Genomic DNA, 21,943 nt, shown 5'->3' with positions numbered 1-21,943 from the left:
TGCTTGTGCCTACCATCTGGTACTGGGAGTAGTAAAACTTTAACCCAACGGTAGCAGGGGAAATCCAGATGGAATCTCAAGCTCTTAGCTCTGTGAGGACAGCTGCCCTGCAAGAGGAAGACCATCTTCTAGCCTCTTGTTTTCCAAGTGCTGAACTCACGAGGTAGAGAAATACAAGCATAAATAAGGCAAAAGAGGAAGCAGGAGAAATCCTGTCTTACTAACAGCTTTTTGGACTGTCTATCTGGTTCTACCCTTGACTTCTACTATTGCCACACTCTGAGGACCAGATCATCAGCTGCCTAACAGCATGACCCTGACTATGATTTAGGGTCCCAGCATGAATTATTAAATCATTTATATATCTATTTCTCAAGTGAGAACAGATCTGCAGATATCTAAATCTGCGGACTGGGCCCACACTGACAGGGGGGAAAAAAAGATTTTTTTGCAAACGTGGGAGACCTCCCAGACTTGCAGACAAATCTGATAACTGTAAAAAAAAATTACTCCGAAAGTAATTTAAATCCCTCCAAAAGAAGAAGAGTTGGTTTTTATATGCCAGTTTTCTCTACCACTTAAGGAAGAATCAAACTGGCTTACAATCACCTTCCCTTCCCCACAACAGACACCCTGTGAGGTAGGTGGGGCTGAGAGAGCTGTGACTAGCCCCAGGTCACCCAGCTGGCTTCATGTGGAGGAGTGGGGAAACAAATCCAGTTCACCAGATTAGCCTCCCGCCGCTCATGCAGAGGAGCGGGGAATCAAACCCAGCTCCCCAGATTAGAGTCCACGGCTCCAAACCACCGTTCTTAACCACTGCACCACGCTGGCTCAAAACAAGAGGGTCACCTGAGCGTGCACGGTCAACACACCTATCTTCTCTGCTGGTGGAGGAAGTTGAGGGGCTGGGGGGCAAGGAACTTAGCAGCAATGTTGGGGGGGGGGGCTTGCTAGTGAGGAGGCCAGCACCCAGCAACTACAGCAGGCTGCCTGGCTTCAGTGGGGGGGGGGGGGAGGCAGGCCAGTGATCTTGGGGGGGGGGGAAGGTGAGCCCGCCAGTGAGGAGGCCAGAGCCACGGAGGGCTGCCTGCGTTCAGCGGCGGCAGCAGCTTGGCAATCTTCAGGGGGAGGTGGGCTTGCCAGCAAGGAGGCCGGCACACATGGAAGGCTGCCTGGCTTTAGAAGTGGCTCCTGCAATGGTGGGGAAGAGGCTGACCCAGCATCAACAAGGCCGGAAGCTGCAGGAGCCCAGGAGCTGCAGAGGCTAACCCAGTGGTGAGGGTGCTGCAAGCCCTGCATCAATGGAGTAGACAGGTGCATCTGTCTGGGGGATAGGTAGGGAGAGAAGCAAGGGTGGGGGGTAGATAGGGAGAGATGTGAGGGTGGGGTGAGTGGAGTGCCAAGGAGGGGGGGTAGGTAGGGAGAGCAGCAAGGCGGCAATGAGAGGAAAGGATATAGGAAGGTGTCTAGGGGTGTCAGAAGCCACTGGATTAAGCAGTGACCAGTGGGGGAATTTTCCCATGAATTTCTCATGGGGCTCCGCTTGTCTATTCTAGTAGCCAAGTTGGCCAAATCTGATACTTAAATCCGGTGACTGGAGCTGTGAACGGGCAAGGCAGATTTCTCTACAAACCCAATGAACATCCTAGGTTTGCTAAAAAAAATCTGAAAATTAAAAAAAAAACACTTGGGGGGGTTGAAAAAAAAAAGCCAAAATGATAAAAGGGGGGCCTGTAGCTTTAATAAATGGAACCACTGGCAGGCAACCACAGCATTCCAGGCTTGGAGTTTCTGTGAGTAAAATGCAGGGGAAGGGGGCAGTGCCCTTTCCAAGGCTTTTTTGGTCTTTGAGGGAGGACTCATTCAGATACCTGCCAATGGCCTAAGAAGTACATTGGAATTCAACTTGGGTGACCATCTGACACCATGAAATCCTTAAAAGCCACAGAAATGCGTCATCCCAGCAACCCAGATTACTGATCTATATTAGAATGTTCTATATTCTTCAACACATACTGCTAGATCTATTTAAACATAGGCCAATTCATGCAGGGGAGGTTTTGCCCTGGATTTGCAGTTCTCTAGATGCACATTTTCCCCCATCCGAACTCTCAAAACTTTTGCACGGGGGCTTATTTTTGAGTTCTGGGAATTCGGAAGGGGGAAAAGGTGCATCTGCAGAGCAGCAAATCCAAGTAAAAAAAACCTCCCGTGCATACATGACCATACCAAAAAAATAATGTCAGGTTCTAAAATCCACAATCAATACCCGGGCAGCGCTATCGCACACAGAGTTGAATACCATTACTAATACTCAGGAGGTCTTACTTTGAGTAGGATCAGGCCCGTGCAGCAAGCCTCAAGAGCCAGACTGGTTTTTGAGAGCTCGCGTTACGCAAGGCAGGAGGAGGCGGCATAAGCGGAAACAAAAGTGAAAGTACAGCACAAGCCTGTTTTTCCCTGCTCCGATTTGCCGCTCTCTGGATGCACGTTTCCCCCCCCCCCATCCACATTCTCAAAACTCAAAAACAAGCCCCCCATGCAGAGTTTTGAGAATTCAGATGGGGAGAACTGTACATCTAGAGAGCGGCAGATCCAAGGCAAAAGCCACCCGTGCATAAATGGCCTTACTCCCAAGTAAGGGTGCACCCGATTTCCGCCTTGATAACTTTTTTTTTTAAGTAGTAGAAAAGGGCAAGAGTCCAGTAGCACCCTAAAAACTAACAAAAATATTTTCTGGTAGGGTGGGAGCTTTTTTTTTAAGCATTTAAAAAAAGAATTTTTTTAGCATCTTTTTAAGCATTTTTTAGCATCTTAAATGCTGCTCAAGCGTGCCCACGTTGCCTCTTCAGCATTTTCATCCCTGTTCCTTTTCACAGCCGATCAGACCCAGTCTCCCTTCCTCTTTTAAAGCTCGCTTCTCTTTCAAACTTCCTCCGATTCTTCTCGGACGAGGTTTTGTTCAAAGCGACTTTATTCGTCTTACCTTTTTAAAGACGCGGCGCCTTCAAGCAGAAATCAGACTGAAAAGACGACGCGGCATCTTTCGACCTGAGAATATTACTATTTTCCCGGATTCCTAACAATGGTTCCTGGGGAATTCCTCCTGTTTCCGGGTTCGCACACAGCAGCATAGTGACGTCATATCAGACGCCCCGCCCACTCGTTCGGCAGCCTGGAGTCCCTTCTAAAGGAACAGCATCCAATGAGATTTTACTAAACAGCTTGATCTGATGGTCAGGAACCTTCACGTCATGTCTTGTATTTTCATCCTTGTTTATGCTGTTTTAATGAAGGCTGGAGACAGAAGGGAGCCTACGTGGTTAATTTTCACATATATCAAAAACAGTCACCTATATAAAAGAATTGCAGAAGGAAGACGGCGAAGCACTGCTTATTCTGCACACTGAATGTTTGCATTGAAAAAGTAATGTGATGCAAGAGCTGCCCCCTGTGTATTTTAAAATGTTTGAGGATTGTGTGTGTGTGTGAAGTGCTGTCAAGTCGCAGCGACCCCTTTGGGGGTTTAACAGAGGTAGTTTGGCAGTGCCTTCCTCTGCACAGCAACCCTGGTATTCCTTGGTGGTCTGCCATTCAAATACTAACAGGGCTGACCCTGCTTAGCTTCTGAGATCTGACCGGGCTAGCCTGGGCCACCCAGGTCAGGGCCTTGGAGGATTACATTATAGTAATACTACATTGCATCAATAGGTGGGGTAAGTCCATTTCACCTTCCAGCCCTATCCTAGGCATTCACTGTGAATAAGAAATAAAAATTGTCTATGGAACCCTAACATCTAACATAATTTTTCGTGGGTGAGCCCACTCCATCAGATGCATGAAGTGAAACCTCAGTCTCCAGCTGTAAACACACACACAGAGACAGAGAGAGAGAGAGAGAGAGAGAGAGAGAGAGAGAGAGAGAAGCCATGAAATGTAAAAGATATTGTCTGTGACATTTCTGTGCAAAATTCAAATGTATACAAGATAAGCACAGTTAGATTCAAGTCCAGTAGCACCTTAGAGACCAACAAGATTTTCAGGGACTCTCAAAAGCTTATACCTTGAAACTCTTGATGGTCTCTAAGGGGTTACTGGAATTGAAACTAACTGATCTACTGCAGACCAGCACAGATACCCCCTGAAGGTAAGCACAGTGACCATTTATAACATCTGTGATTGGTAGAAGAGGTGGTTTTTATACCCCGGTTTTCTCTATCTTTTTAAGGAGGAATCAAACTGGCTTACAATTGCCTTCCATTCCTGTTCCCACAACAGACACCTTGTGAGGTAGGTAGGGCTGAGAGAGTTCTGAGATAACTGTGACTGGCCCAAGGTCACCCAGCAGGCTTCATGTGTAAGAGTGGGGAATCAAACCCGGTTCTCCAGATTAAAGTCCACCACTCTTAAACACTACACCCATGCTAACTCTATAGATAACAATTCTGTAGATATATTAACCAGTTTAATGACAGAAGAGGAATGCCTCACCATTATTTAAGCCCCAGTGAACACAACTAAATCCTCTATCAGTAATTTTATACTGTTTGAATTTCCTATTAATATTGTTGTCAATGCTGTTTTATTGTGGGTTTTTTGCTCAATTGCTTTATAGCGTAGCTACAGTCCCATCAATTGAAGTTTATTGCTGTTCACCATTCTTCTGCTGAGTCTCCCATTGCTTTTATACCCTGCTCCCCCCACCTCCGGACCAAAGAGGCTTACAGCAGAAAATACAATATATAAATAAACCAGTATACAATAAACAAACCACAACAATGTCTTGGGGCTGGTTCTGGTCTCATTAGCTGGCTCATCTGAAGCCATGCCCAAGCTTTATACATTACCTGAAACAGGAAGGGGGAAGTCAATCCTCGGCAAAGACATCAAATAGTTGTCAAGATCTTCCTTCTGCTCCTTCTCTTCCCTCCCGGTAGACTGAAACAGGCCCAACTCTGAATAATTTATTTATGCTGAGGCAAGTCTCGCTGAGTTCAAGGAGGTTTACTCCAAAGTAAGCATACTTAGAATGGTTGTCCTGTCTTTCAAATTAGAGATTACACCAATTGGCATAAAGAGAAATAATCTAGTAGTCAAGCTAAAAACAACCTGGTTTTCAGTTACGTTTTCATCAGCTCAGCATATCTGAAAAGTATGCTTCAGTCCTAAGCATGATTACTTCAATAACTCCTATTGAATTTAAAGGGACTCATTCATAGACAGCACTGGAACCCGGGAAAGGTGTGGGGGTTTTTGCTTTGTTTTTGAGGGAGTGAGGTTAAACAGGCTTGAGGCCTTTATTCTGGAAAATAAAAGGTAAAGGTCCCCTGTGAAAGCACCATGTCATTCCTGACCCATGGGGTGACGTCACATCCCGACGTTTACTAGGCAGACTTTGTTTACGGGGTGGTTTGCCAGTGCCTTCCCCAGTCATCTCCCCTTTACCCCCAGCAAGCTGGGTACTCATTTGACCGACCTCGGAAGGATGGAAGGCAGAGTCAACCTTGAGCCGGCTACCTGAAACCAACTTCCGTTGGGATCGAACTCAGGTCGTGAGCAGAGCTTGGACTGCAGTACTGCAGCTTACCACTCTGCGCCACGGGGCTCTGGAAAATTCTGGAAATTTGAAAATTCCTTGAAAATTCTGGAAAATACTGTCCTTGAATTTATAGTCGGTTAGCTCTCTGCTCTGATTCATGGGATCAGAGTCATGTATCAGTATATCCTAAGTACTGTGATTCATGACACATGTAAAAATATATCCCAACATGTGTGTCGCCATTTGAATTTGTGTTATTTCATAATGTAAATCAAACAGCAGCTGGTTTTTAGCGTTTAATTGGCACTCGGCCCACCATTCTGCACTATAGGGAGATTACTGTGTCATGCTACATAAACCAATGCATATTCTATACTGTGACTCCATCTAAAAGTTAACTTCACAATCAGATTTCAGTAGTACCACTGAAGATTATTAAGAAGGTTCTCATGACTATGACCATAACACTGTTAAGTGCTTTGCAACAGCTTGCTCTAACACAAGCTCTCAAAATGTCTCAGAAAACATGTTCCAACGTATCTTCTAATTGCCACAGGGAAAGAGCAATTTCAATTAAGGTAATCACTCTTAAAATACTTTTAATTTTAAAAATATATTTGATTTTAATTACGCACACTAGATCCAACCATTTTAATTCAAAGCGACCAAAAGGTCTAAATGGGAGAGATGCTGGCAAACTTGGATACTCTGAAACAAAGAAGAAAATGAGACTTGAAAAATTCTCTGAGAGCTAAATATGTTTTTCGGTTCACAATACAGGGTTTTGTACCGGCAAAGCACTGCTTTATGCAGCAAAAATTAATTTAAAGTCTTTATGGTTTATGATATTTTCTTTGAATTAATTTCTCCCAAGTAGAATATTCAAGTATTAAATGAATCCAAACATTCCTAAAACAGACCAGAGTTTATTTTTATTATGCATGTCAGAACATGAAAGATCTGCATGATATCCAATAGCTAGACAATAGCAAAAGAAAAGTCACCCTTCAAGGGAAGGTATTTACTGATCAGAAGCTTCAAAAGGAGAGTGAAACTGACAACCCAGGACTAAGGTAATGAAACTGAAGCTACACTGGTACTAAAGAAAAGTAAAGAGCTTGAGGTACACCTATATCAATAATTCAGAAGTACATGACTCATTTCACACAAATATGTGTAGATACAAACGGATGAACAGACAGAAGGAAACCATACAGGAATACCCAAAGTGCTGTTCTGGTCTGCTTTCTTTACTTTATAACAAACAGCAGCAGCCTGGGAAGAAACAGAACAGGCCTTACTTTAATAGGTCTGACTTGAACCAAACAGATAGCAAATAAAGGTATGGACAGTTCTTCAACGAGAAGTCCTAACACTAGTCCCCCCTCCTCACTTTAATTCACCTCTGAGTACAAGCAGTACAGGCATTAACAGAATTAAGATTTATACAACAGACTAAGGTTTAAATAAAAGCCCAAACAGCATTCTGTAATTTTCATTTTTTTTCTCTAGCTGCGTTGGAAAAAACATGAGCACCGAACAATAGATTGAAGGTTGGTTCACATTTAAAAAACGTAGTTTTAATTATGAAGGCTAAGTACCCAGAGATATCTTAAACAACGTATGCTGTAAAAATGAACTTGTGTCTCCTTTCCCCCACAAAGGAAATATACACCCGTAAACGACCCCCTGCCACTCAATCACTTTTCCACCATAGAAATAATATGGATCAGGCATTTCTTTCCCTTGTTTAGAAGTTATTCTGATAGGCTCCATGGCCTCTCTTTGGCCATTCTTTCTCCACCCACTTCAGAAGCATTTTTTCAACATCAGCTCTTTGGTACAATTTACACAGATTGATCAGCTGCTCCACAGTCCTGTCACTGTTCCGTAGCAAAAACTCCAAGGTGGGGCTCTGTTGCTTTTGTTCCAGGAAGCACAATTCGTCATAGGTCATCCCCCATTTGTTTGCAAAGTTTCTCCAGTTTTTCACCGTGGGGTGGGACGGGTCCAACTTTATCCTCATCATATACAACAAGTCCTCATCATTCAGCAAATCACTGATGGTTGGTTGGCGAGACATACATAAGGAGCAGGTGCCATTTTCTGTGTATGATTTCTTCAGCGCTAGAATTACAGTTGTATTAAGGAGTTACTGCTTTGTTTCCTGTCACGTAAAGCCGAACGTTCGCAGTGCTAAAGGGTTAGCTTTATCTCGCCTGAAAATGTTACGATATATAGCAGCTCCGGCAACCTATTTACATTTTCTGGAACCTAATAGGGCCAGAAAGGCGTTCACGTTAGCCAGAAGTAACATCTTACCCTCTGCAGTATTGGAGGGAAAATAGAAGAAAATACCATACGAACAGAGATTATGTGCATGCCCACTTAGAGAGACTGGATCGATTGAGCACATGTTGTTTGATTGTGCTCTATATAATAACATCCGTAGCTAAACTATTGGGCCATTGCTGGAAAGGTTCACTGGGAGATCTAATAAAATTAAACTTGAATCTTTTCTCTCAGACAAGAATCATGAAACAACTCGGCTGGTTGCTCCATTTTGAACCCAAGTTTGTAATTTTAGAAAAAGTAAAAAGAGCCTTTTGACATAAAGAGTGGTAGAGTTTTAAAGTTTCTGGGTAGGATTTAAATTTTTAGTATCTGACAAGGAGAATTTCAAATTGTAAATTTGTTTATAAGTTATGTTTATCCAGTAGTTTGCATTTGGTATATACCATGTTTGTTGGCAGTTGCTACATGAGTTTGGTTGTATACTGATCTTATTCCTTTTGTTTATTCCCTGTACCTGTTTTTGTGCTGGTTGTGGACCATAATAAAGTTTTAATGGGAAATGCACTGACTTTTTCTAATAGAGACATTTTTCTCATGCTCTACATAAAGACAATAGGAAACTTATAAAGCTGCCTTCTGCTGAGTCAGGTCATTAGCCCTTCTAGCCTAGTATTTTCTATTCTGGCTGGTGGTGGCTTGCCAAGATGTCAAGTAAGGCTCTTTCCCAGTTCTCCTGAGACCTTTCTAACTGAAGATGCCAGGTATTGAACAAGGGACATTATGCATGCAGAGCCTGTGCTCCACTGCTGAGATACATCCCACAGAAATAAGCAAAGCCTGATCCCACTCTACTCTTCAGGGATCACAGAATGCCTTTTTGAAGCAGCCCTTGTAACCAAATGTTGGTGACAAAATTATGTCCGAATTAGTTATTCCTGTAATTCTACAAGGAAAATGCCAGGAACAGGATCATGAATTCCTGTTCATGGATTCATCCCAAAACAAGTAATATGGACAAGCAAGTCCATGTTAATTTTCTGCATGTATCTATTCGTTCATTTATGCCCTTCGTTTATATCTAACCTCTCCCCAATGGGGACTGTTCTCTATTTTATACTCACAACAACCCTATGAGTTGGGTTAGGCTAAGAGAGTATGACTGGCCCAAGGTCACCCAGGGAGCTTCCATGGCAGTATAGGGATTCCAACCTGGATCTCCCAGATCCTAGTCCAACACTCTTAACCACTAAACCATGGTGGCTCATAGAATCCACCTCAGGAACTGAACAATGTGGAAATATAAACACGCAAAACTCTTTGCAGCTCAACATAATACACCAGCAGTTCTAAACATCAGTTGAAGAATAAAAAAGGATGTGATCTATAGTAAAAGGCTATGTATTTCTTGTAACAACAAGCAAAGGCCTGTGCTTTACTTGAAAAATACAAGCATCTCTGTTAGCCACTCAAAAAAGTTTCATGGGCACATATGAATGTTTGATGGTGCTGTCACAAAATATGTGTGTGCAAACATAAAAAGAAGGGCTTGTTTTCCCCCACACCCTTTCCCCCTTACACATCAGTTCTTTTACCTCCCAAACCACAAATTTTACCTTTGCAAAGGAGCTGCTTTGGCGCTCACTCTTTAAGCAGAGGATTAGGCTCTAGGTAGGGCTGATCATTGCTGCAAATTACTCTTCCCATTCTTCCCAAGTGTGTCTTCCTGCTCAGGTTTATGGGAATTGTAGTTTTCTCTGCTTCCATTAGAAGGCAGGGAAAATGAAAATTTCCATCAGAACGCCCCTCCAACAATCCAGCAAGTTCTGCCTGTGTGCCCACTGCAGACACCCATTGGTTGCCTACGTGACGATGAATGTCACCAACTGTGAAGAACCACTTGCACTTCTGAAACTGCAAAAATTGGAATTCTGCCCCCCTCCCAATAGGGAAATATATATTTCCCCATTCAAATGCTTCACCATATTCACTTTTACAGAAGCCAGATTATCAATACAACCGGATGGGGTACTCGGCTCATGAGAAAATGGGTGGTGTGGCCAGGCAGGGATGCCAGCCTTCAGGTGGGGTCTGGGGATCTCCTGGAATTACAGCTCATTCCCAGGCTACAGAGAACACTTCCCTTGGAGAAAATTGATGCTTTGGAGGGTGGACTCTAAGGCATTGTACCCCACTGAGGTCCCTTCCTCTTCAGGCTCCATCCTCAAATCTCCAGGAGTTTCCCAACCTGGAGCTCGCAACCCTACTCCCCATCCCCCGCTGGTAGCCAAGGGGGACCTGGCAACCCTACGGGCCAGGGAAAATGTGACTTTTGAACCAGTTATTTGTAATGATCACAGTATCACTAATTACCTGTGAGTGATCCACTGGTACTACCTTGGCTATCATCGTCCTCTTCTGGCTGCAAACAAAAGTAATCTTGCATTAAAATCTTGTTAAAAGAAAATAACCTAAATTAATACCTTTATTAGGACCAAGGTGCATAGTGTCTAATCTGCATTCCAAGCAGACAAGAATTCTAGAGGAAGAAATAAGAACCTCATACACCTTGATTTCAGTTTATATTATGTTGGGCACGTCTCCCGCAGGAGCCATGAACTCAAGTCCCCCTTCAGAGGCCAGGTCTACCAATTGGCTTCTATGGGCCTCCAGAGGCCAGGTCTACTGCCAAGAAAGCCAATGGGTAGACCTGGCCTCCCAACGGGACTCAGCCGGAGGCCAGGTCTACCAATAGGCTTTTATGGCGGTAGACCAGGCCTCCAGACGAGGACTCCAGGCGGGGAGGGGGAAATGGCAGGGACTTACAATTTAATTTTTATCAATAAATAAGATCACTATTAAGTATGATATCAAGTTTTATTCAGTATACCTATAGTTTAATTAAGACTTAAAACTTTAATTAAAGTTTATTAAGTTAATAAATGTAGCTACCTATATAGTTTAAGTTTAAGAAATTTGGCTCTCAAAAGAAATCTCAATCGTTGTACTGTTGATATTTGGCTCTTTTGACTAATGATTTTGCTGACCCCTGGACTAGTGCATATGTGCAGCAAGCACTTGCACACCAGTATGTCTTGAGGTAATTTTGCTTCTAGGAAACAGGAGCCAAGAAGCAGGCAGCCATGCAGTGCTGGGGACAGGCAAGAGACTGGCAAGAGTGTTATCCTGACTGTGCCCCATAGCCAGGCTCACCAGCCTTCCTGTCAGGGCATGCCACAAATGCCCACTGTGCATGACCCTTGTGGCACCTGTGCAGCATGTGGGCCACCCAAGCTTTAAACAACATAGGTCAATAAAGATTTTCCATACATAACATATAAATACTTCTCAAACATCGGTTTCACAGATAAGATTACGCCCATCATGTTGCGCACCATCTGATGTGCATATTGTAAAAACAATGTACCCAGCCATTTAACAAGATTGTTTTATTGTCTGCTAATAAACGGCAAGATCAGACAAAACTACAGATTTGTCTTGCATAATATGATGCAAGACAAGAAAAACCAGTATACCCTACAGGCAAAATATGGGTTCTGTAACAGTGAATACAGTGAAGCATTTGGATGGGGAAATATATATTTCACTATGTGGGGGGGGGGGGGAATCTGATGTTTGATAATACAATGATTGACCAAGAGATTGCCTTCCTTAAAAGTCTCACCTCCTGATCTGGCAACTGTGAGCCTGAGAGAGTAATCCCAAGCAGGGCTGCTCAGAATCTTACTCAAGTCTATTCAATGTGGCTTACTCCAAGGAAAGGGTTCTTAGAATTGCACTGTTAGAATACGAACCCAGTTCCTCATTAGCATCTCCCTCCCCTGACTGAAGATGCAAGGACAGCAGCCAGGGTTGGAACATCTTTCTGGCCCATGACAGTTTTTACAGCAACATTTTCTCCTTTTTATATCCATTAACCAGCCTTGCCTACATGATAATTACATGATAATTACATCCAACACCTACCCACGTATCTGAAGAAGTGAACTGTGACTCACAAAAGCTCATACTCTGCCAGAAATGTTGTTAGTCTTTAAGGTACCACTGGACTCTTGCTCTTTTCTACTGCTACAGACAGACTAACACGGCTACCCATCATGATCTACCCGCATTAGGTTACCAGCTTTCAAACTGGTCCCTCTAGCGGTCCCATTAATATCAATTTGATCTGCAAGTAATCCTCAGGTAATGTTACTTAACTTCCTGCCATGACAAATTTCAGTTGCTCATTTCCACTCATTGAAATTCTGTTAAAAGAACATTTTTTTTCTGTCCACTTGGCAACCTTAGTGGTAGTTCTCAAATTAGGACAATAAAAAGCGTACATGAAGCAGACATGACCAATTAAAAATGAACATGAGTTTTATGTATCAAGTTTTAAGTATTAAGTATTAAGTTTTATGTATCAAAGCTAGGGTTGCAAGGTCCCCCTTCTCCTCCAGCGAGAGGTTTTTAGGGAGAGCCGGGGAGGGGATTCTGCGTGCAGCCAGCCGTACCAATGCGATTATGTCACTTCCAATTTATACCCGGAAGCACCACATCGCTAGCGTTTTTGGGGGCTCAGTAGTAAAGTGGCCCACCATGATTCGGCACTTCCGGGTGTAAAACTAGAAGTGCCATAATCGAGGCATGCATACCCTCTCCTGAGCCTGTTGATGGAATGGCGGAAAATTGCCCACCAATCCAAGCAACCTGGTAACCCTAATCAAAGTTATTCTAAAATGATAGCTTAACAGTGTTTTCTTTACCTGTTGTATCAGGCCTGAGTCCGATGTTAGGCTCCTAATGTTAATGGAAGCTATTTCCAATGTCACTTTTTCTGTTTGGTATTCCTCATCTAAAAGACAAAAATTCTGTTACATTTCGTGTTCTTGGAAAAAGACGTTGTCTAAAATTTAGCTAGATGATCATGTCAGTTCAGGCTGTGTGTCAGACAAGAAGGGTGGTTGTACTCAGCCATACAGAGAAATACAATGTATACCATCATTAAAATGATATTCATATTTGTATTACATATTTCAAGTATACAAAGGGACAAATATAATAGCCATTGCCATTTTCTGCACTTACCTTTCGGTGACCCTGTATCTTGAACAGGATATTTTTCTGCCTGTCCAAAAAACAGAGAGACACTGGTTTATACAATATCATTTTCCCAGACACTTTTGACAACCTGCTGATTTTCAGCCCTGTAAAGTCTTTAGTTCATCCCTCTATTTTAGGTCTGCATAACTTGCAGTCCACCAAGCCAAATCACAGCCCTCACTAGCCATCCATTGGGATTCATTTACCATTTATTGCTATGGCCATTGGCTTCCAACTTATGGTGACCCTATGAATTAATGACCTCCAAATGTCCTGTCATTAACAGCCTGGCTCAGGTCTTGCAAAGGCCATTGCTTCCTTTATAGTCCATATAGTGATTTCAGTGGACACTATCAAGAAATAACAGAGCAGTGCAAGTCCATTGGGATTCAACAATCCTCCTGTTTTGCAGACAAGTAGGGGGAAATGGAGGTCTAACATCATATACAGCAATGAAATACTCATGTTGTATTCAGTGATTTATTTAACAAATACATCATTGTTGGATTAACTCAATTATTTCTTCCGGGGAAACAGGCGGCTACTCTGGTGTCTCAGCTGGAAGGGGGGTAGCAGCTCATTCCCACCCGGTCCATCCTCATGGATACTTCTGCAAAGTACTGGTACCAATTGCTAGATGAGATGTTCGACATATTCAGGCCTCTGGTATTAAGTGCCCCAGAAGCTATGGACCAAAAGGCTCTCGAATTGTTGGAGTTTATGGCCTGTAGAAGGTTTTCCCATTGCTTATTGGTGTATTCCCTTCTCTTATCTCTGATGTTGATTCAATTGGTTCTTCAAATTGAAATATTCTATCGGTAATGGGGCATTACATCATTGAATATAGCACAACACAGGGATTTGATGGGAATCTAATGGAATGTTATATCTTTCTGCAAGAGATTAAGCACTTGAAGTGCAGTAATGAAACCTAAGTTTCTGAACTACATATGCAAACCCCTCCCTTCCTCCAAAAAGCAACTTGATGAAGATATTAGCATGCCTCACACGTAACAACAACAACATCATGGTCTTTTGTTATGGGAATGAGCTTTAAGCATCTTCAAACTCACACTCCAACCCTTCACTACCCATTCTCCTCTCAAGCACGACACGGAATGAAATACTTCTATATTTGCAGCAAATCACAGTTTGCCATTACAGCCAAACCACACACTGTGGTTTGCTGTCCTTCCTAGAAATCAGGATTCCAAATCAGAACTTAAACCACAGTTTGGAATCCTGGCTTGCTGGGAAGAGAGCAAACTAGAATGTGGAGTTCAAATGTAATGACAAACAATGTTTTGTCATAAAAGCCTTTAATTACTAGGAAGGGAACAAGATGGGGGGGGGAGTCTCACGCAAGCCTAACAACCTCCCCCCGCCCAAAGTTTGTTTCTGGGTTTGTTGTAACATCTGAAGCATACCATTGTTTGTATGGCCAATCATCTCAAGTGAAAGTGAACCAACTGTCATAACATCATCTAAATTCATCATTTACAGCCCATTCCTGAGCCTCTAGGACAAAAGTCCTTTGGAGGCCAGGAAGGGGCTGTGCCGGCATTCAAGGCCCCTGCACCGGCATCGGTATTACTTGCACTGGACCGGATGGGCCCAACGCTGGCGGGGAAGCCTGGACGCTGGTCTCCTGGCGCTGCCATGGCAGCGCCGCCCAGGGATGCCAGCTGGACCAGCATCCTACCGGTGCAAATCCTCATACTGGCATGCTGGGCTGTGTTCCTGGGGCGTGCCAAGGGGCAGAGCTGCTGATAGGCAGCTTCCTGTCCCCTTTTGGCGTGGCACGCCAGCGGGACAAACAGCATTGCTGCGCCTGCTTTTTTGCAGGCACAGCGTCGCTGTTCTCAATGGGGCATTTTGCCCTATTTAAAACTTTAAAAGTCTCCGAAAGGCTTTTTAAAGCCTTTTGGCAACTGGGAAACAGGTTTGGAGGTGCCACGGCAGTGCCACGTCTACGCCGTCCCCAGACACCGCAAGGTCAGGAATGGGCAGCCAGTGAATGTGTGTGTTATGTGCTATCAAGTCACTTCCAACTTATGGTGACCCTATGAATTAATGACCTCCAAATGTCCTGTCATTAACAGCCTGGCTCAGGTCTTGCAAAGGCCATTGCTTCCTTTATAGTCGATATAGTGATTTCAGTGGACACTATCAAGAAAATTGCCAGATGGTCACGCATCTAATTTGAACCAATGACATCCAGCAATTTATTAAATTATTCTGAAGGTACAAAATGGTAATCAACATCTAAAATACTTGATACTTTGCAAATTACCTACCTCTTCCAAAGATAAGGTGCTGGGGTCTGTATCCTCCACTGGTTCTTTTGCTGCAAGATCTGCTCAAGACAAATGAAGACTTTAAGTCGGATGCTGCCATGGTGTAAAAAACGCATTAACACCATGAATCTGCAGAGACGCTTACAATTTGGACCGAGACTCGGCAAAAGCCCACTGTAAATACACATATCAGAACAATACCAGAAAAAAATATGAAGCCAGTGCTTTGTGGCACCACCATGGCACAAAAACACAGAATCACGACTTCACAGCTGTTTCTGCACAGGCTGTTTGCCCCCCACCCCGATCAATGCTGCAGGGAAGCGGCGTTTCTACTTGCTTCCCTGCACCACTGTGTTGCGTTCCCAGAGTTTCCCCAGCTTTTATCTAATATTTCCCAAACCTGCTGCAAAGTTTGGGAAAAGATCACAGTGAATCCTGGATGACTGCTGTGTGGGTGGGAAGCTTGGATTTTCCCACCCACATGGTAGCTATTTTCCCTGTCCATGCAGAGGCCACTTCCTCCCACCACTACCGGAAGGGGGCCCTTTAAATAGGCAACTGAATATTGATATAACGTTATAACAATCTGTGTATCAGATTCGCTGAATTCCCAGCTTTTATTTTTAAGTAACTCTGTAGCCCTTTCTGTTGCAGAGATATAAGAGGAATGACATATCTCTGCAATGAAAGGGGCTAGAGACTTCCTTTAAAAAAAAATGAATGCTGGCTATTCAGGCAGCCTGATTTGCAGATTGTTATAATGTTATATCGCTATAACAATATCCAATTTCAGTTTGAAAGAAACAGAAAAAACACCCTGGTGTTGGGGTGGCGGAATGGCCACTCCTGGGGACTGGGCAAGGAAAGTATTTTCATTTATTAAAATATGGGGAAATCTGTCATTAAAAAAAATTCTCTTCGCTACTGGACTGTATCAGTAGTTTCAAAATCAAAGGAGAAACGACACAAGCTTGTCCCAGTGAGCAAAACAACCGTGTAAAAATGATGAGGATACATGTTTTTAACACTTTGTTGTTGCCATGGGAAAGTAATTTTTACTCCTTATATACATCATGGGAATCCATGAGGATCTCTGCCTTAGATAAATGTTTTTGTGTCATGAAGCACTGGATCAGTAATGTTCATAGTGTACTCTGTGGATATGGATGTGTTCTTTGAAGTGGCAGTGGGTTTTGGAGGACTGCATGGATCCATGCCTCAGATCCATATTTTTGTATGTGGTACAATAGAACACTGGATCCATGAATTTTAGAATCTAGTCTGTGGACATAAAGGTGATCTGTCACTTGATGGTGGATCTGTAAGTTACATATAAAAAACAAACAAACCAAAGGATCCATGACAATCCATGTAGATCCAACTTCTACTTTTTCCCAAGATTTGGTTTTTGGCATTAGCATGTGTCAGATGAGACATATTTTTTACATATTTGCATAGAGTTCCTAACTTTAATCATTTCCACTGTTAAAATACTCCCTCTGACTAGAGAACATCAACGTAAATTTTCTATTAAAAAAAGTTCTGCCATTAATCTGTCTTTGCTGGGCAACTAAAGGAGAAAAAACATTTCTATCCTGGTTACTATAACAAACTTAAATAACGAATTCTTTTAAAGTAATATAGTTACTAGAGTACAAAGGGAGGTAACATTGCTATCACATGTCTAAACATGGGGTCTCACATACTGGTCACCCATGCCCAAATCATGTGGCCTGCACAACTACATTCTTTGCACGTAATTTTAAAGGTTTTGTAGCCAACTCACTCTGGAGACAAGTAGAAATTTGTTCTTGTAGGACACAGGGAGGAATTCACAATGTTTGGATCAGGCAACTTTTTACAGCAATTTTGGTGTACTTCAGAGGGATGCTGCAGGGCTTATTCAGCGACTGAGTGAATGATTCATCAAGCACTTTAAGATCCTCAAGGGTGAGGTGAAACAAAAAGGTGTTTTTTTTTAATCCACCTTTCCATACTCGAATTATGTGGTGGGAGGCTCAAGCTTGCACAAAATCGTATGTTTTCTTGCAAGAGTCTTTAGTGCCAGCTTATCAAACTGGCCCTCATTGGCTTGAAAGGCTTATCTATCACCTCTCCACACTCTGATGCATAAGCAGGACCGTGTGTGTGTGTGTGTGTGTGTGTGTGTTAGGTGTTGTCAAGTCGCTTCCGACTCATGATGACCCTATGAATCAAAGTCCTCCAAAATGTCCTATCTTTGACAGCTTTGCTCAGATCTTGCAAATTGAGGGCTGTGGCTTCCTTTATTGACTCAATCCATCTCTTGTTGGGTCTTCCTCTTTTCCTAGCATGACTGTCTTTCCCAGTGACTTGTCTTCTCATAATGTGACCAAAACACGATAGCCTCAGTTTAGTCATTTTAGCTTCTAGGGTCAGTTCAAACTTTATTTTATCTATAACCCACAGATTTGTTGTTTTTGGCAGTCCACGGTATCTATAACACTCTCCTCCAACACCACATTTCAAAGGAATCTACTTTATTCCTGTCCACTTTCTTCATTGTCCACCTTTCACACCCATACATAGTAATAGGGAATATGACGGCATGACTTAACTTGATCTTGGTGGCCAATGACACAGCCTCACACTTCAGAATTTTTTCCAGCTCCTTCATGGCTGCCCTTCCCAGTCTCAATCTCCTTCTGATTTCTTGGCCGCAGTCTCCCTTTTGATTGATGATGGAGCCAAGGAATAGAAAGTCTTCACCGATTTCAGTTTCCTCATTGTCAACCTTAAAGTTGTGTAATGCCCCAGTAGACATTACTTTTGTTCTCTTGATGTTCAGCTGTAGTCCTGCTTTGGCACTTTCTCTTTTAACTTTCAGCAGTAGTCGCTTCAAGCCTTCGCCATTTTCTTCCAGTAATGTAGTATGATTGGCATGTCTCAAATTGTTAATGGTTAGTGGGTAGGGTTGCCAACCTCCAGGTTGAACATTTGAAATTCACGAAGGGCTCCTGTACACCCTGTGTGTCTTTGTTTGAAGGATATGGGTGACTCCACGCCCTTTCACTCTTACGAGCGTTTGAAATCCGTGAGCATTCTCAGCTCTGATGTGTTGCTTATTTTGAACACTCTCTGGACTAGCGGCCACAGAATACTGCTGGATGCAACTTTTGATTACACGGGTTATGGACATCGTGTATTTTTCCTGGACAATTTATAGTATTTTTCCTGTTAGTATATAAGGTTTCTATGGGTGTGTACACTTAAGTACTGGGTTTCTTAGATACTTTAGAATTGTCATTTATGTATAGTGTATAGCTGCCCTGACCTGGATGGCCCAGGCTAGCCTAATCTCATCAGATTGCAGAAGCTAAGCAGGGTCGGCCCTGGTTAGTATTTGGATGGGAGACCACCAAGGAAAACCAGGGTTGCTGTGCAGAGGAAGGCACTGGCAAACCACCTCGGTTAGTCTCTTGCCATGAAAACCCCCCAAAAGGGGTCACCATAAGTCGGCTGCGACTTGATGGCACTTTACACACACATAGTTGTTATAAATATAGTGAAAATTGTGGTTTATTGAATATAGCATACTGAAAAATGAGCAATAATTGCTGTGTTATTTTTTGACAGTGTAAGTGGTAGAGTATTATTGAGCCCTGGCTCGCGCTGTTTTTGTTTGGTAACATTGTTATTTCCAGCATGGGTTGTTCGTTTTGGTAAAGAAACCTCCAGGTGGTGGCTGGAGATCTCCCGCGATCACAACTGCTCTCCAGCCGAAAGAGATCAGTTCTCCTGGAGAAAATGGCCACTGGGGCCATTGGACTCTATGGCATCGAAGTCCCTCCCCAAACCCCGCCCTCCACAGGCTCCGCCCCCAAAACCTTCCGCCGGTGGCGAAGAGGGAGCTGGCAACCTCCTTCGCGGGGCTGCCAATTGGAGGACTCGGGGCGACGGCTGCCTCCGCCTCTTGCCTCGATGTATAAATGGTATTTAACACAGAAGAAATTAGCAAAATCGTACGCTTCAATGTCACCAAACTGCTGGAAATGTAATAGAGAAATAGGATCTTTTCATCATATGTGGTGGACTTGTGAAAAAGCTAAGAAATTTTGGGAGATGATATATAATGAAATATGGTTGATTTTACAACAAAATATCCCTAAAACACCTGAAATGATGCTATTGAGTATGATACCGGATACCACTCTTACTCACAGAACTTTTTTGATTTATGCCACCACGGCTGCTCGATTGATATTTGCAGCTAAATGGAAGACAGTTGAGATACCAGACAAAAAAGACTGGATAAAAAAGATGCTGGAACTGACCGAGATGGCGAAGCTTACAGCTTTGATAAATCAGAATGATAATGAACAATTTTTGGGGGAGGAACGGGAGGCTTGGAGAACGTACTGCGAAAATCATTTTTTAATGGGACCACTGAAAGGATATTCATTGATCTAATCCCTTATTCACCCTTCGTGTTAATTTTTATATTCGGTTTAATAACGTTGGCTACGACAAGAACAGGTTAATTAAAATAATGTTGAGATTAGTTCCGTTAGCAAAAGATTATACAATTTAATTTTTTGACGGGAGAGGGAGAGGGGGAAGTCATTTGATTGTTAAACTAGAAATACTATTTGTTTCTCTTTTTATTATTATTATTATATTGTTATATATATATATATATATATATATATATATATATATATATATATATATATATATATATATATATATATATATATATATATATATATTAATAATAATACATTAACAATATATTAATATTATATATATAATATTAATTATTGTTAATGTGTGTGTGTGTGTGTGTGTATATATAATAATAAATATAGTCAAAAAGGGCAAGAGTCCAGTAGCACCTTAAAGACTAACAAAAATATTTTCTGGTAGGGTATGAGCTTTCGTGAGCCACAGCTCACTTCTTCAGATACAGCTAGAATGTGAATCCATTGGTCTTTAAGTAGAGGAACAGTATGTAAATGTGAATAGCAGGCTTGATTGGATTAGATGTGATATGCAAAAGAGTCTGTGATGTCCAGGGGAGAGATGGGTGTGGAGAAATCAGCATTGGTAATGGGCCATGAATGCAAGGTCTTTATTCAGCCCAGGTAAATGCATTGACTTTAGTTTGAATATCAACTGTAATTCAGCAGTTTCTCTTTCCAATCTCCCTTTAAAATTCCTTTGTAAGAGAACTGGCCATCCAATCCAATCAAGCCTGCTATTCACATTTACATACTGTTCCTCTACTTAAAGACCAATGGATTCACATTCTAGCTGTATCTGAAGAAGTGAGCTGTGGCTCAGGAAAGCTCACACCCTACCAGAAAATATTTTTGTTAGTCTTGAAGGTGCTACTGGACTCTTGCCTTTTGACTACTGCAAACAGACTAACACGGCTACCCACTGTAAATAAATATATTCAATGAAGAAAAATAAAAAAAATATTTTTTAAAAAAGAGAGTGGCCGCAAGCCGGGGGTGGGGAGATGGGAGGATCAGCGTCCACCCAGCGAGCCCGCCAGCCCCTGCGGCCAAGGCCAGGTCCCCGCCTCCACCCACAGCCCTGCCCAGCCCCGCGCGCCGGAGCCCGCCTCCCCCCAGGCGCAAAGAGCCTTCCGCGCTCCCGCCACGTGCGCCCTGCGCCAAGCAGGCGGGCTTTACCTTCCGGCGGGGGTTCCCCAGGAGAGGCCATCGGGCAGGGGGGACGCCGAGGCGGGCTTAGGGAGAGTTCGGGGGGGCTCCTAGCTCTGCAATCCCGCGAGCTCCCGTCCCCCCCCCCCAACCCCGCTTGCTTCTCCGCTTCCTGGCTGGGCGTGGAGCGCAGCCCCTGCTCTCTCCCTCCCGCTGGCAGGGAGGCTCTGCAGGGAGCGGAAGCGGCAGGGAACGCCCGCACCAAGAAGGGAGGCAGCGTGTGCGGGGCGGGGGCAGGTCTGTTCTCCTCCCCCTCGAGCCCCATTTCATGCCAAAATGTTCTCATTCCTAAAAAAAAAACCCCAGCTAATCCTAAACCTGATTTGTAGAAGTAGAAAAGGCCAAGAGTCCAGTAGCACCTTAAAGACTGACAACAATATTTTCTGGCAGGGTATGAGCTTTCGGGAGCCACAGCTCACTTCTTCATAAGTAGAAAAGAGCAAGAGTCCAGCAGCACCTTAAAGACTAACAAAAATATTTTCTGGCAGGGTATGAGCTTTCGTGAGCCACAGCTCACTTCTTCGGTAGTAGAAAAGGGCAAGAGTCCAGTAGCACCTTAAAGACTGACAAAAATATTTTCTGGCAGGGTATGAGCTTTCGGGAGCCACAGCTCACTTCTTCGGTAGTAGAAAAGAGCAAGAGTCCAGTAGCACCTTAAAGACTGACAGCAATATTTTCTGGCAGGGTATGAGCTTTCGGGAGCCACAGCTCACTTCTTCAGAAGTAGAAAAGAGCAAGAGTCCAGCAGCACCTTAAAGACTAACAAAAATATTTTCTGGCAGGGTATGAGCTTTCGGGAGCCACAGCTCACTTCTTCAGAAGTAGAAAAGGGCAAGAGTCCAGCAGCACCTTAAAGACTAACAAAAATATTTTCTGGCAGGGTATGAGCTTTCGGGAGCCACAGCTCACTTCTTCGGTAGTAGAAAAGAGCAAGAGTCCAGTAGCACCTTAAAGACTGACAGCAATATTTTCTGGCAGGGTATGAGCTTTCGGGA

General features: G+C 43.2%; 1 protein-coding gene across 1 annotated transcript; it reads right to left on the bottom strand.

Annotated features, from left to right (window-relative positions):
- Positions 1-7,264: 7,264 nt before the first annotated feature.
- On the bottom strand, positions 7,265-20,949 carry EDARADD (EDAR associated via death domain). The gene is made up of 6 exons (XM_056853334.1): positions 20,919-20,949; positions 15,234-15,296; positions 12,926-12,961; positions 12,604-12,692; positions 10,208-10,256; positions 7,265-7,669 (listed from the first exon to the last, which is right to left on the bottom strand). Exons 1-6 carry the CDS (start codon positions 20,947-20,949, stop codon positions 7,293-7,295), a joined length of 645 nt encoding a protein of 214 aa, XP_056709312.1. The 3' UTR covers positions 7,265-7,292.
- Between the last annotated feature and the right edge of the window lie 994 nt (positions 20,950-21,943).

Source organism: Euleptes europaea, chromosome 7 (assembly GCF_029931775.1).
Source record: "Euleptes europaea isolate rEulEur1 chromosome 7, rEulEur1.hap1, whole genome shotgun sequence".
Taxonomy (NCBI): domain Eukaryota; kingdom Metazoa; phylum Chordata; class Lepidosauria; order Squamata; family Sphaerodactylidae; genus Euleptes; species Euleptes europaea.
Note: the sequence above shows the minus strand (reverse complement) of the source record. Positions and strands in the feature narration are given on the sequence as shown.